Source organism: Rissa tridactyla, chromosome 8 (assembly GCF_028500815.1).
Source record: "Rissa tridactyla isolate bRisTri1 chromosome 8, bRisTri1.patW.cur.20221130, whole genome shotgun sequence".
Taxonomy (NCBI): Eukaryota; Metazoa; Chordata; class Aves; order Charadriiformes; family Laridae; genus Rissa; species Rissa tridactyla.
In genome coordinates this window covers 5,458,680-5,472,802 of record NC_071473.1, presented here as the reverse complement: position 1 = coordinate 5,472,802, position 14,123 = coordinate 5,458,680, and the positions used below count along the sequence as shown (strand labels likewise).

At 64.3% G+C, this 14,123-nt stretch overlaps 1 protein-coding gene across 1 annotated transcript in view; it reads right to left on the bottom strand.

Moving 5' to 3' along the window:
• Positions 1-1,768: 1,768 nt before the first annotated feature.
• The window catches only part of RAI1 (retinoic acid induced 1), a 63,932-nt gene continuing 51,577 nt past the window's right edge, over positions 1,769-14,123 (bottom strand). The window contains 5 exon segments of the mRNA XM_054212587.1: positions 1,769-2,063; positions 2,487-2,536; positions 2,860-2,953; positions 4,150-4,494; positions 4,496-9,782. Of these exon segments, the coding sequence (XP_054068562.1) occupies positions 2,049-2,063; positions 2,487-2,536; positions 2,860-2,953; positions 4,150-4,494; positions 4,496-9,766 (5,775 nt within the window). The 5' untranslated portion in view covers positions 9,767-9,782 and the 3' untranslated portion in view covers positions 1,769-2,048.

Genomic DNA, 14,123 nt, shown 5'->3' with positions numbered 1-14,123 from the left:
CCCTCCCCTCGGAGAAAGAGAGGCCACGAACAGGGCGCCACGTACTTCCAAAACAATCGTTGTATCTTTATTGACGCTCTGAATGCAATGACCTGTTTTTTTACTCTTAAGGAAAATAAACATCTTTTAGAAACAGCTTGTTACACACAATCTTCAGTGTGAAGCAATATACTAATAAGAACACTAGTCTTAACATTTACAGTCTTCATATATATTATATATATGTATATGTATACATATATATACACTATATAATGAGGCAATATATAATACACACGGTTTACCATTTTACAGTCATATGTACAAGATGTCACTAAAAATAGCCAGATTTCAGGCAACACTGCCAGGGACACCAGGATTTTTACCACTTTTTTTTTTTCATTAAATTAATTATTTTTATTATTCTTTCTCTCTTCTTTTTTTTTTTCCTTTTTTCTTCCCCCCCCCCCCCCCCTCCTTTTTTGTGTTTTTCATTCCCGTGTCCGAGGCAAGCTGCTGAAATGACAGACATTTTGTGGCCAGCAAACCTTGAGGGTGAGGGCTGGGTGGGACGGAGGGGACACGACAGCCGGCAGGGACACAGGACGCTGGTTCTGCGGGGTCGGGGTGGGGGACACGGATGGGGCCAGCACTGTGCCCTACCTTTGCAGGACGCTTCGCAGGTCGGGGTGGGGGGGGGGGGGGTCAGCTGGCGGCTCTGTTTTTAGGATGGAATTTGATTCACCCTGGGTTGATTATTTGCTACCTGCGCCGGGGTGTGGGTGGTGCAAGGGTGCGGAGATTGGGGGTGTCATGCAGGGCACCCCGCTGGGACACGGGTGGGGGGCGATCCCAGTGCTGGGCAGCCCCCCAGCTCCAGCCAGGGGGCTGGGAAGGGAAGCGAAAACCGAGGGAGCTGAGCGAACCCAGCACCCAGGGGTAAGCCAGGGCCACGCAGAGGGAGGAAGCAAGTGCCTCCTCCTCCTCCTCTGGCAAGGACCCTACTGTTGGCTGGAAGCCATTTCTGGGCTGCTGGCACCCTCTTGCTCCAGGATAAAACCCTGGGGTTTGCACCCAGAGCCATGGGGTTCAGCACCCAGAGATCGGGGTTCAGCACCCAGAGCCATGGGGGTTGCACAAGTGCGGGGAGCAAAGCCCGTCCCCAGCAAGAGAAGCCGCAGAGGGGGTGCTGGCGAGGCCGAGCAGAGGGAGGAGGTTTTGGGGGTCCCAAACAGCAGGACCAGGTGTCCCCGGCCCAGCAGCGCCAGCGCCCCGTGGAACGGGAAGGTGGTGGGTGCAATGGGCCGGAGGGAGGGAGCGGGGCTGGGGCAGCCCGGTGGGCACCCAGCAGCCCAGCCAAGTGCCCTTCGCCCCGGTGGGTGCCCGGCGCAGGGGCTGGCACCCTGGAGCAGACAGGGTGGGTGCGGGTGGGGACAAACAGGAGATGGAAGGACGAAAACGGAAAAAAGCAGAGTGGTGTTTCAAACAGCAGGCCGTTGTTTGTCTTTTTTTTTTTTCTCCTTTTTTTTTTTTAAGCTTTTTTTTGTCTTTTTTGTCCTTTTTGTTTTTTTTTTTTCCTTTTCTCCGCCGCACGTATATACAGACAGACACCGTGAGGTTTGCTGAAGGCAACATCTCAGATCAGATCAGTGTGAGATATGGAGAGCCGGGACCCGCAGGGGGGTCCGGCGGCCCCACAGTAAGACAACATCGCCGGGACCCCCCCCCTTGTACACGGTCCCCCCCCCCCCCCCGCCCGCCCCTCCCACCCCCTTCCCCCCGTGCAGCGATCCCGGGCCGGGGGATCCCGTTCCGTCTCCCTTAAAGCCAGGTCGCGTTTTGCCGGGGTCCGGCGAGTTGGGGGGAAAACCCGGCGCTGGCTCTGCCCGCCCGGATCGGGCTCGGGGTTGGGGGGAGGGAACGACACACGGGGACGGGGCGGCAGCGCTGCGCCCACCTGCGGCGGGGGCGGCTGCCGCTACGGCCCGGCCCGGCCCGGCCCCGCTCCGCTCCCGGGGCGCTGCCTCCTCCGCCGGTCGCTCGCTGGGTGCCCGCGGCGGGGGGGGGGGCTACACCGGCTGCCTCTGCAGGGAAAAGCGAGGGGGGGGGGTGTCAGCCCGGTGGTCCCGCTGCGGCGTTCGGTCCCCGGGCTGGCGGGGGTGTCCCCATCAGCAGCCACCCTGCCCACCCGTGAAGAATCGGGTGCCCACCCGAGATGCAGTGCTTTTAGCACGGGTTCAATTATCGTCCCCCCCCCCCACCCCATCATCACCCAGGGTAGCCCGGTTGGGGGTCCCAGACCCAGCACCCACACATCTGCCCCCACAGTGGAGCGCTTCTGGGAAGCCTGGTGTCCCCCAGGGACACGATGCCCCATGCCACACAGGGCTGAGCACCCAGGGTGGGTGTGCTGTGGGTGTCCCCATGGGGACACGGTCCGAAGGCGGGTCCCCCTACCCCAGGGGGCTGCAGGGCATTGTGGGGTGCGCGGGGGGCTCTGGACTTACCTTATGTTTGGGACATTTCAGAGAGAAGCTCTCTTCGGTTAATAAGCAACCTGCGAGGAGAGGAGAAAGCCGTGTCAGGGAAGTCCCTGCGCTGCAGGATGGCTGTCCCCGAGCAGTGGGGACACAGTGTCCTCCACGGCCTCCCACCACCATCCAGACAAGCAGCACCATTTGCATGAAGGGTTCAGCTGAGGCCAGCTAAACTCAGGACACCAGCCAGCACTGCTGGTGCAGGGGGCATCGCCATCCCGGCTGGCAGGGAGCCATGAGCCCACCCTGGCCTTGGGTGGGCTGGAGTGTTGCGAAGTGGCTGGTCCCCTGGTCAGAGGGTGCCAGGGGGTCCCCATACCCCTGTCCCCACAGCCGGGCTCACCTGTGTCGACGGCACACGCGTAGTGGTAGGTGTGGGGACACCCCTTCTGGCAGCAGCCCACGGTGGCTCCCGCTTGCTGGCAGCTCGAGCACTTCTTTAAACGCACCCGGGAATTCGGAGCAGGGAAGGAGAGATGTGGAAAGACAGAGAGACCCCGTCAGAGCCCAGCGCAGGAGCAAAGCATCCCCACGGCCCCCACTGCGAGGGGAACGCACTGGCGTCCCTGTGCCTCTCCAGCCCCACGCTGCCTCCCCCTGGGCAGCATCCTTCCTCCCGCACCGGTGCACCGCAGGTGACGCTGTGCCTCTCGCTTGGTCATCTGCAGCCACACACGAGGGTTCTGCCCACCATACTGCTCCTCTGGATGGCACCTGAGCCCACAGCCATTCTCCATGTGGCAGGAGGAGCGGAGGTGAAGGGACATGGCCTGGGCCGTGCCATGGCTCAGTGGCAGTGGTGATGGAGGACGGCGGTGTTCCCCATCTCCTGCCCCATCCCCAATGGGTGCTGCAGGGATGGGAGCACCTGGCCCCGCAGTGTGGCCAGGGAGAGGGCAGCAGCCTCCAGCCAGCCATGCCGCGAGCACGCACGCCTGGGAATACGGCCAGCCCCAAACCTGGTACCGGGGGGGCTTGCTGGAGACCCCCTGCCTGGCCTCTGCCAGGTGGCTGTCCCCTCCCTCTCCCCAGCACAAACGCCCTATGTCCCCTTGGCTGTCTCCCGGCAGCATCCTCCCTATTTTGCTCACTCGATGTGTCCGTGCTCCTCTTGCTCTGGGAGAGGAGCAGGGCAGGGCCATCCCCTCCCTCCGTCTCCCCTTCCCCTGCTGCCCATCATTGTGGCATCAGGCCACATCGTGCCCATTTTCATCTCCCATCCTGCCTTCACCAGGCTGCATCTGTCCCGCTCCGAGCCGTCCCCTGCGACACACAGCTGGGCCAGGGGATGTGACCCACTGGGCTCAGCATCCTCATGGTCCCGGCGGGGGGTGGCCCTGCCGCCCTCCCAAAGCATAACAACACAAATATGCTTCTACGCCTAAGAGGGAGGTTTTTCGGTGTTATCAGAGACGCGGCAGCACAAATCTCGCCGGAAGCCAGCAGGGCGGATGGTGCCCGAACACCCGTCCCACTCTCCCAGGGCGACTCGTCGGGGTCGACCCTATTGATTTTCATCCCGGACAGAGGTGCAGCCGCAGGATCGGCTTTGGCTGAAGGAGGCTGGCGGGAGATGCCGCCTCGGAGTGTGATGCTGTGCCATGCCGTGTCGGGCGGGCAGCCGAGCTCTTACCAGGTCGGCAGCCGCCTTGACAGCCTCCTGCAGCCCGTAGAGCTTCCCCGCCACCAGGAAAACCCCAGCGGTCCATACGGCACAGGCCTCGTGCAGCCAGTGCTCCTGCGTGTCACCCGCCGGCTCCTGCGGCGGGGACTCGGCCTTGTGACATTCATGCCGCCGGGGCTTTTCGGCCGCCTCCTCGCCCTCTGTCCTCTCGTCACAGCAGTAGCAGCTCTGCAGCCTACGGAACATGCCCCGCGGGCTGGAACGCAGCGAGCTCTGCTTGGCCGCCTCGGCGGCAACCTCCGGCCGCGCCGCCTTGCTGCCGGCGCCACAGCCGCCCTCTGCCCCTCGCGGCGCCCCGCTCGGCCGCGGCGGGCGGGATGGCATCCTCGCCCGGCCCCTCTGCCCGCGCCTTCTCCTTCAGCCGCGACTTCTTCTTGGGCAGGCAGTCCTCGGGGTAGTAGGGCCCGCAGAGGTCCCCCAGGTCCTTGTAGTTGGCGGGGTTGCGGCACAGGCAGCAGACCAGGCAGGCGGCACTCAGCGCCTTCGACACCACCGGCCCCATGTGCATGGTGGAGGAGGCGGGCAGGGCTGCCCGCGGTCGCGGCGCGGGCCCAGCCGGTCCCCGTTGCAGCCTGGCCTCCTCGCCGGGTGAGTTGACGACGGTGCAGGCGGTGGTGAACTCGCCGCGCCGCTCCACGCGGACGTAGGGGACGAAGGGGGGTCCCCGGCTGTCCGCCCGCAGCCGCTTGCAGGAGATGTACTTGAGGCGGATCTCGGGCTCGGCGGGGTGCAGCAGCGGGGCCTGCTGGGCCTGCCGCCGCCGCTTGCCGCGGCTCTTGCACCGCGCCGGCACCGCCTTGGCCTTGCCGTGGGCCAGACGCTTCCGCTGCCGCTTGGAGTAGCCGTTGTAGTTGGAGTGGTTGGCCCGCGGCTTTGGCCCCCGCGCCGGCCCGGTAGTGGGGCGAACCTCAGGGGGGCCATCGCCGCCCCCCACCTCCTTCTCCTCGGTCTTTGGTTTCTTGCCCTCCCGCGGCGCCTCCTCCCCGCCGCCCGGGCCGGCCACACGCTCCCGGGGGTGCGGTGGTGGCGGCGCGGGGCCCAGGGGTGCCTTGGCCATGCCCAGCGCCGCCGCTTTGCCCTTACGGTTCCTCTTCTTGGGCAGGAGCCCCAGGTTCTTGGCCACCATAGTGGAGCTGGGCTGTGCCCCAGGGGCCAGTGCACAGGCCTCCCCCTGGCAGCCATCGATGGAGAACTTCTTCCCACCGCCCAGCTTGCCCTTCGGTGCTCGGCCGTTGGGGTTTCGGCAGAGCTGCTCGGCCGTCGGCATGGCAGGCACCTTCTGCGCCGCCGCCGGCTTGGGCAGCCTCACGTCACCCACCACTGGGGCCACCCCGCTGTGCTTCACCGCCCGCTCCCTCTCCGCCCCCACCGGGCTCAGGGAGGTGCTGTAGGCAGCCACCGTGGCCGCCACTGCTGCCGTGGCTGCCGGTTTGCAGGCAAACTTCTTCAGGTTGGGTGAGGTGATCTTCTGGACGATGGCCTCCAGCTTGAGGCCGCGGCCTTTGCGGGGAGGCAGCACTTTGGTCTTGGTGGCCTCCTGGAAGGCTGCCCGGGAGGTGATCTTGATGCAGACATCAGGGGCCTCCTTTGGCGGGGGGGGCTTGGGGACGGCTTCGCCGGAGCTCTTGGGGGGCAGCTTGGCTTTCACCTTCTTGGCCACAGGCATCTTCTTGAAGAGACTGGGGGGGCCCTCTGGCTTCTCCTCCTTCATGCCACCACTGTTGCTCCGCAGGACCAGGTTCCTCTTCTTGGCAGGGATGGGGGACATGAAGGTGGACTTCCTCTTCAGCGAGTGCAGGGGCCGCTCGGACATCTTGCCACCCATGCCCGGCGCTGCTTTGGGCAGCTTCATCCGAGCGCCCACCTTGCCCTCCTTGTGGGGGCTGCCCGGGGCTGCCAGCTTGAAGGCGGGTGGGAGATGGTTGTTGGAGATGAGCTTCTTGGGCGCCTTGCAGTTCTTCAGCCGGACATCGGCCGCCCGCTTGCCCCGCCGCCTCTTGGTATAGAAAACCTCCTGTGTCTTTGTCCGGGAGCGCAGGATCATCGACCGCTGGTCCCTCTCCCCAGCCTCCACCACGTCCCCCTCCGTCGGTGTTGGCCCCACCACCTCCTCTGCCGCCACCAAGCTCGGCACAAGGAGGGTGGCATCACTGGTGTTTTGGACCACCTTGGGGGCCGGCCGACTGCTGCGCTTCCTGGCTTTGAAAGCCACCCGCTGCTTCACGCCGCAAGCGGGCTTCTTCCCCAGCTTCTCCTGGTGCGCGGGGGCCTTCAGCCCCTCCAGCGGGGCCGGGGCACGGGGCTCGGCGAGGGCAGTGAAGGAGCGGGTGCACATGCGTGCCGGCAGACCCTCAGCTGGAAAACGGGGCGTTTGGCTGTGGGCGTTCTTGCTCTGTATCTCCGCCTGGCCGTCTGGCCCGAGGCAGACACTGGCCACGCCGCCAGCTGCCGGCAGGTCATCGAAAGGACTTGGCACGGCGCTGCCAGGGCCGTCTCCCTCCGGCAGCCGGCAGTGGACCCTCTTGTTGCGGAGGCTCTTGCCCCGTGAGATAGGCTCCGTCTTCCCCAGCGTGTTTTCGGGGGTGAGTTGCTGCTTCACTGTGACTGACGGGGCAGATTCAGCATTGGCCACCTCCGTGTGGGACGTCTCCCCTCCACCGCTCTCCTCCTCAGGCTGGATGTGGGGCAGGGAGGACTTGAACCAGCTTTTCACCTTGGTCTCTGTGCCCACGGCAGGGCCCAGCAGGATGACGGACTGGCCGGAGAGGCGCGAGGCTGGAGCTGAGCTTTCCTTTTCTACTGTGCTGACAGTCTCCTCGGCGGACACGGGCACCTCGCTGGAGGACAGCACGGCGGGCATCTCTGGGGGCTTGGGCGGCGAGGCGTCATATGTCACCGACTTCTGCTCCGAGCCGGCCAGCTCGCAGAGCGAGGAGTACTCCTCCGCCTCCAGGTCCGACTCCTTCAGCTCTGGCGAGGAGATGATGGGGATCTCGCTGAAGTCCCCTGTCGAGCAGCAATGCCGGGTGTCCTGCAGCCACCTCTCGCTGTCTGCCTTTGCTGCTTCATCGTAGGTCAGCGTTTCCTCCTCCTCCTCCATCGCCTGCTGGCCAAAGTCCCGGGCCGGCTCACTCTTGGCCGGCTGCTCACCATCGCACAGATCCAAGCCACAGGCATTTTTTTTCTCCTTGCAGGAGCCCACCAATTTGCTGGGGAACAAGCCCTTGGGGAGGTCGGTGGCTTGCAGATCCTTCCACCTCAGGCACGCCTCACCCAGGCTCTCCTCCGGCCACTCGAAGTGCTCCATGGCGTTCTCAGACCCCACCGAGTTGGCGGTGGTGTTTGAGTAGCAGCTGTAGCTGGCGGCCCCTGCGCTCGATGTCGCCGCTGGGATGCTGGGCTTGGAATTGAAGGCCAGCGGGGCAGTCTCCTTCAGCGCATCCTTGGTCTCAGCAGCTGTGAACTCCACCTGGGGACCCTCGTAAACCTCCTCACCAAAGTCCTTCCCCGCGCTGGCCCCCGAAGCCTTGTCCAGCTTGAGGGGCTCAGTGAGTGTGCTGGAGTCACCCTGGCTGGGCCAGGTGCCCTTCACCATGGAGTCTAGGCAGGGCCGGTGGTTCTCCAGCTGGAACGGGGACTTGGTGGCTTCCTTGCTCAGCATGGGAGAGTTGGCCCAGGCTTTGTCTGCCTTCTCACTGATGGCATCCTGCAGGACAATGATCTCAGAAGCCAGCTCCTCCTGGGACAGGGCGCTGAGGAGCAGCCGGGGACAGTCCCGTTCGTTGGTCACGTACTTGGTGAAGGTCTCCAGGGGCAGGCTGGCGTGAATGCTCTGGAAGGAGTCGTCCGATTTGGTGGACATGTCATCTGGGGAGGTCACAGAGCAGGTGGACACCGACTCAGGCTTCGCCTTGGAGTTGCTGTTGACGCGGGCAGGGCTGCGGTTCTGGTTGCAGTACAGGAAACTCCTCTCCAGCTGGTCCTCTGACCCGCTGAGATAGTCGGCGTCCTGCGTCTCAGCGTGGACGGACTGGGGGGTGCTGAGTGGGTCGGACAGGGGGGTCCCCACCTGCTCTGCCGAGTAGGTGCTGCTCTCAGGGCTGCAGTGCTGCCCCTTGAGCTGCTCGGGGGTCCTCGCCGGGTTCTTGATGCCCTTTTTCTGGGGCACAGCTGCTTTGGAGAGCAGCAGCTGCTGGACGGTGTTGGAGATGTTCTCCACCTGGGAGGTGAGCGCCGTCAGGCTCTGCAAGCTCAGGTCCGACAGCAGGTTTTCGGGCAGCTTCTCCTTCTGCAAGTTCTTGCAGTTCCCGGATTGAGCATCTGGGCTCGTCCCATCAGTGGGAGAAGGGTTCAGCAGTGGCATGAAATGGCTGTGGTCGGCGATGCCGGCCGGGAAGGAGCCAGCGCTCAGCGGCTGCTGGCTGTACTGGAAGTTCTCCAGGTTGGGCATCAGTGGGGAGGGAGTGGAGCTGTAGGATGGGGACCTGCCAACGGAACGAGCCGGTGAGTGGCTGGCGCTGGGGCTGAAGGTCTGGTAGTACTGCTCCGGCGTCCGGACGGGCGGCGCGTCGCCCTGGCAGTAGGTCTGGCCTGGCTGGTTGTAATGTTGGTACTTGGCCAGGTTTTGGTAGTGGAGGGTCTCTGGGGCATGATGCCGCCCTTGCAAGGGCTGCGGCGGCTGCGGGGGCTGCGGCGGCTGCGGTGGCTGCGGTGGTGGCGGCTGCGGGGGCTGCGGCGGGGGCTGCGGGGGCTGCTCGTAGCCGATTCGGTTGGGCTGGTAGCCATGCAGGTTGGGCACGCGGGGGCCGGGGGCCAGGCTGGCAGCGCTGCCCAGGGGCCGCTCCAGCGGCGGCTGCCCCGAGGGTGCCGTGCAGCTCTTGTAGGAGTGTGCCGGCTGGCTGCCCCCCGGCACCGAGGAGTAGGTGGAGGAGGCAGGGAAGGACTGTGAGTGCTGCCCGAAGTGGGGGCTCTGCGAGAAGGGCATGGGCGAGGAGACGTCATTCGGCAGCTTCTGTCGCTGCAGCTTGGGGTAGGGGAGCGCGGGCTGCTGCTGCTGCTGCGGCTGTTGCTGCTGCTGCTGCTGCTGCTGCTGCTGCTGGAAGTGAGTCCGGAAGGGCAGCGGGGCGGCCGCCGGCTCATGGTATGCCCGCCCGCCCGCCAACGCCGCCGTCTTCTTCATCAGGCTGTCCTCATACTTGGCCACGCCACCGGGCAGCGCCTGCGGCTGGCCACCCCAGGCCTGCAAGCTCTCGTCCCCTGAATAACGGGCCGGGTAGGGGCTGTTCTCCTGCACGGCGTAATTGGAAAAGGCCGGCCTGCCTTGCAGCTGCTGCCCTGCTAATTGCTTGTTTCCCCGGTGGTATTTCTCCACGGCGCTGTTCTCATAGCCCGAGTACGGCAGTTGCTGCTGACTGTAGTACTCCTTCGCCACCAGCCTCTGCCGCTCGCAGTTCGGCCCTGCCTGACTTTGATGCCTGTAATTCTCCAGGCGTGATGTATCTTGTGAAGCCGGCTGGTAGCTCTGCTGGTTGCCATGGAAACCACACCTTTCTCGAAAGGACTGCATGGCGCGGGCTCGTTATCTGCGAAGAGAGAGAGGCGAGAATTCAAATGAAGCATCGCCAGCGTGGCGGGCCGGGGAGCGCGGCCGCGCGCGGCGAGGGGCAGCGTGGCGTGCGTGTGCGGTGGGAGCATCGCCTCGCCCACCGTGGCGTCGCCCCGCTGGTGCTGCATCGCCTCGCCGGCACCCTGGAGCGCAGCACCTGGCAATCCGTCGCTTCGCATTGTCTTGCATCGCCTTGCATCACCCTGCAGTGCATCGCACGGCCCTGCGACGCATCCTATCACATGGCCCTGCATTGCCTCGCGTCGCCCTGCGTCACATCTTATCGCATGGCCCTTCATCGCATCGCTTTGCGTGGTATCCCCCTGCATTAGATCGCCCTCCATTGCATTGCTTTGCCTTGCATCGCCCTGCATTGCATCGCCCTGCACCGCGTCGTCTTGCATTGTATCACCCTGCATCACATCCCCTTGCGTTGCACCGCCCTGCATTGCCCTAGATCGCAGCAGCAGCTGGCTGCGCATCACCTCGCATCACTCTGCATCGCATCGTGTCGCCCCCACATCACGTCGTTTGGCGTCGCGTCACCTTGCATTGCCCTGCACCATCCTCTATCACATCTTGCATGGCTCCATGCTGCATCGCCCCGCTTCGCAGCACGGTGCCTGCGAGCTGGGGGGTGGCTGGGGTCCGGCTGCCTCCTCCCAGCCTGCAGCGTGCCCAGCCAGCCCTCCTCACCCTTCTGCTGGGAGCCTTCCACACCTCTGCTGCCTACCCCGGCTTTGCAGGGTGAACAAACTCCCTCCCTGCACGCCCCATGTGATGCAGTGACACCCTGCACCGTGTTGGGGTCCCCCAGCCCCCGTGCTCTGCATTTCACGTGCCCGTTGCCCCTCACCTCTGCAAATCACTTACCCCCGCTCCTTGCACGCCCTCCCTGGGGATGCCAGGATCCTGCGAGCCCCTCCGAACACCCTGCTTGTCGCCATTCTTTTTAATTATTGGGCTAATTACTGGAAGCAGCAGCGTGGAGGGCCAGAACTGCAGGCTCTGCTGCAAAAAAGTCATTTCAACTTGCTGGCTCTGCCCATCTCCGCCTGCTGCTGCCTCCCACAGCCCCCCCGGCCCCAGCCGATACCCCCTGCCCCGGCGCGATACCATCTGGAAGCTGTCTGCTCCCGCCAGCAGACGTCTATTAGCCGAGCGCCTTGCCACCGTTGTCATTAAACCTCCCCATTTCCTAGCCCGGCTTGCGTTAGGTGCAGGGAAGCACCTGGGTCACCGGTTTGATCTCAGGGGCAGCTGAGTGGCTTGCAGGGGCTAATGAAGGGCTCAGGGTGGGGGGGGGTGGGGGGCGGGGGTGGCACATCCTGCCCATCCGCAGCACCAGTGGGCCGGAGGCACTGGGATGAATACGAGCCTGTTTCGGCAGCGGATTGAGAGTTGGGAGCCTGCGTTAGGGCAGCCCCAAGAGTCTGCAGCTCCGTAAGGACTTCCCTGGTGCTGCTCCCTCGGCACCGTGCCGTAGCGGTGACCCTGATGCCGTCCTCTCTGCCTTCATTAAGACGATGAGTGTAATGAGGTGGGGAACAGGGTGTTGGAGGTCTCTGGCACCCAGCACCCACCGTCAGAGCTGAGCCCAGCCCTGGTCCCTGTCACGCCTCCCCGCAGTGCCAGCCATGTCGGGCAGCCCCAAGCTGGGGAGGGGGCCACGTGCGTCCCCCCGCCACCCTCATCTCACCGCCACAACGTGCCAAACGGTGCATGGCTCCGGTCGGTCCCTTTCTCGGTGGCTCTGCCGTAGCCACACAAATCACAGCGCTGGTTTCAACAGTCCCAGCTTGGCCCCCCGCTTTCCTCGCAGCGCCCTGCGGACACCGGTAATGTCTCGGCACCTTTTCAGGGTCTACATACACACACTGAGCTTTACGTAGTTACACTTCCATAACTGCCGGCGGCTCAGGGAGGCACTGATCGCATGGCGCCCTCCGGCACCACTCGGTGCCACCCACAGCAGCCTGGCACCCCGTCCCCCCCTCCTCTTTTTGGATGCTTTCCATGTCACTCCCCAGTACGGCAGCTGCATCGCGCAGGCTGCACGGGCAACTGGATGCGGTTACAGCCTAAATCCCAGGGAAAAGACGGGTCAATTAAAAATCCGGTGTGGCCGGCGCGAAAGCCCCTACCGCGGCGCTGCCCTGGCCTGCACCGGGGCTGCTGGAACAAAGGCAGCAAAATCAAAGCCAGGCCTCTGGGGCAGCCCCGGGCGGCGGCGAGAAAATTAAAGGGAGAAAAGGGCCCCTCACGCTCGACGTGGAAGCAGGTTTGCAAAATGAAATCGGCTTGAGGACCCTGCTTTAAGGGGAGCGTTTTCCCCCCTCTTTCTGTTTTATTATTAATTATTATTATTAATTAATTATTATTACTTTTTCAAACAGCTGGGGCCATGCCAGGCTGAGCAAAAGCAGCTGGTTGCAAGGGGATGGGTCGCCCACCGGCACGCAGAGGAGGGGATGCGCAGAGGGAGCACGTGTGGGGTTGTGCAGGGTGTGGGTGGGAGGAAGCCCCTGGCAGGATCAGGCCATGGGGACAGCCAGTCTCGGCCACATCCCAGTGCCTAGCAAGGCCTGTGGCTCCTCCAGCACCCCTGGGCATCTTCTTACTGGGCTGGATGAGCCCCGCCAGGGAGGAGATGCGGCTGGGGCTGCCCGTTGCCTCCCCATCTGAGATGAGCCAAAATCCCGCGCCGGAGCCATGGCCCCATCTCCCTGCAGACCACTGGGGCACCGGGCTGTGCCGGGGGTGGGATGCTGCCATTTGGGGCCAGGAGGGGACACACTCATCACCAGCAGCACCCGGACCCATCGGCAGAGCGGGAGGCCAGCTCTTCCCTCAGCTCTGCCGCAGCTTTGCCGGAGAAAGGCCGTAACAGATGTTGCCGCCTGATGTAGGCTGTTTCCGAGCAAACGCTTTAATGGCATCAAATCAAGCTGTCGACAGCAGCAAGGTTACGGCCCTTCCCGGGAGGGGGAGGCAGCCACAGCCACGTCCGGGGGGCCCTGCACACTCGCTCCCCCCGCCACGTCCCTGCCAGACGTGCTCTCCCGGCCCTGAAGAAGTTTCCAGCCCGGCTCCTGCTGGCCCTGTGGTGGGAATCGATACGGGGCCGTTGGCGCACGGCTGCAGCCGGATGCCTGCCCTTGGCCCAGCAAAGCCACCACGGCTGCAGCCGGGGCTCACGGCGTGGGTCCCCGGGAAGGGGTCCCCAGGGCATCCGTGGGAGGAGACAGGGACTTGGGCCATCGCAGTGACCAGAGCCAGTGTGATCCTGTCCCTGCAACGCAAGGAGCCATGCTCACCTCTGGCTACTGCCACCCTGGAGCATCCTTTGACCAAGCATCCTTTGATCCCCAGGGACACATTGACAGCCCAGCTGTCCCCACAGATCCCAGCACAGCCCCAGTGTCACCCTTTGGGGACACGCAGAACCCCCCCTGCACCACCCAGAGGCGGCGCATGACCTGGGGCCATGCTGTAGTGCATAGAGGACATGCTGCACTGCATGGGTCTGACGCGGTAGATGGGGCTGATGCACTGCATGGGGCTGACGTGGTAGATGGGGCTGACATGGTGCATGGGGCTGACGCAGTGCATGGGGCTGACGCGGTAGATGGTGCTGACATGGTGCATGGGGCTGACGCAGTGCATGGGGCTGACGCGGTGCATGGGGCTGATGCAGTGCATGGGGCTGACATGGTGCCTGGGGCTGAAGCGGTGCACGGGGCTGCCGCGGTGCCTGGGGCTGGTGCCGGGATCTGAGCCGGGGCACCGTGCGGCGCTGCCAGGCCAGCGCAGCCCTGCAGCTGCAGGCGCCTGCCTGCGCAGTGGCTCACAGCCTGCCTGCTGCTCAGGAGGATTTGTGCTGCGTGGCTGGGTTTGGTGTTATTTTCCTCCCCCCGCCATCCCTCCTTCCTTCTCTGCCTTTTCCCCTTTCCTCCCCCTTCCCTTTGGCTGGCAGGGACACGTCAGGGCTGGATCCGGAGCCCTCTGAAGGCAGCCCAGGACTTTCCATGGCAGAGGACCCTCGGTAAGCACCCAAGACCCCCAACGCCTCCGCCCTGGGGGCAGCAAGCATCCCCCGACCCCCCGCATCCCGGCCTCGCTTCCCAGCTGCTGCTCATCCGGCGGGGCCTGATCCAAGGGCCCCCAGCCCTGCTGCTCCTCCGGCTGCTCCCTCCTCGCCTTTGCTGCTGCGCCATCAACAAGGACTCAAGCGACTAAAAATAGCAGCGTGCTCTCGCAGGGGGATGCTTCGCCAGCGGAGCAGCGCTGGCACCGCGGACCACCCCAAAACCCCTGC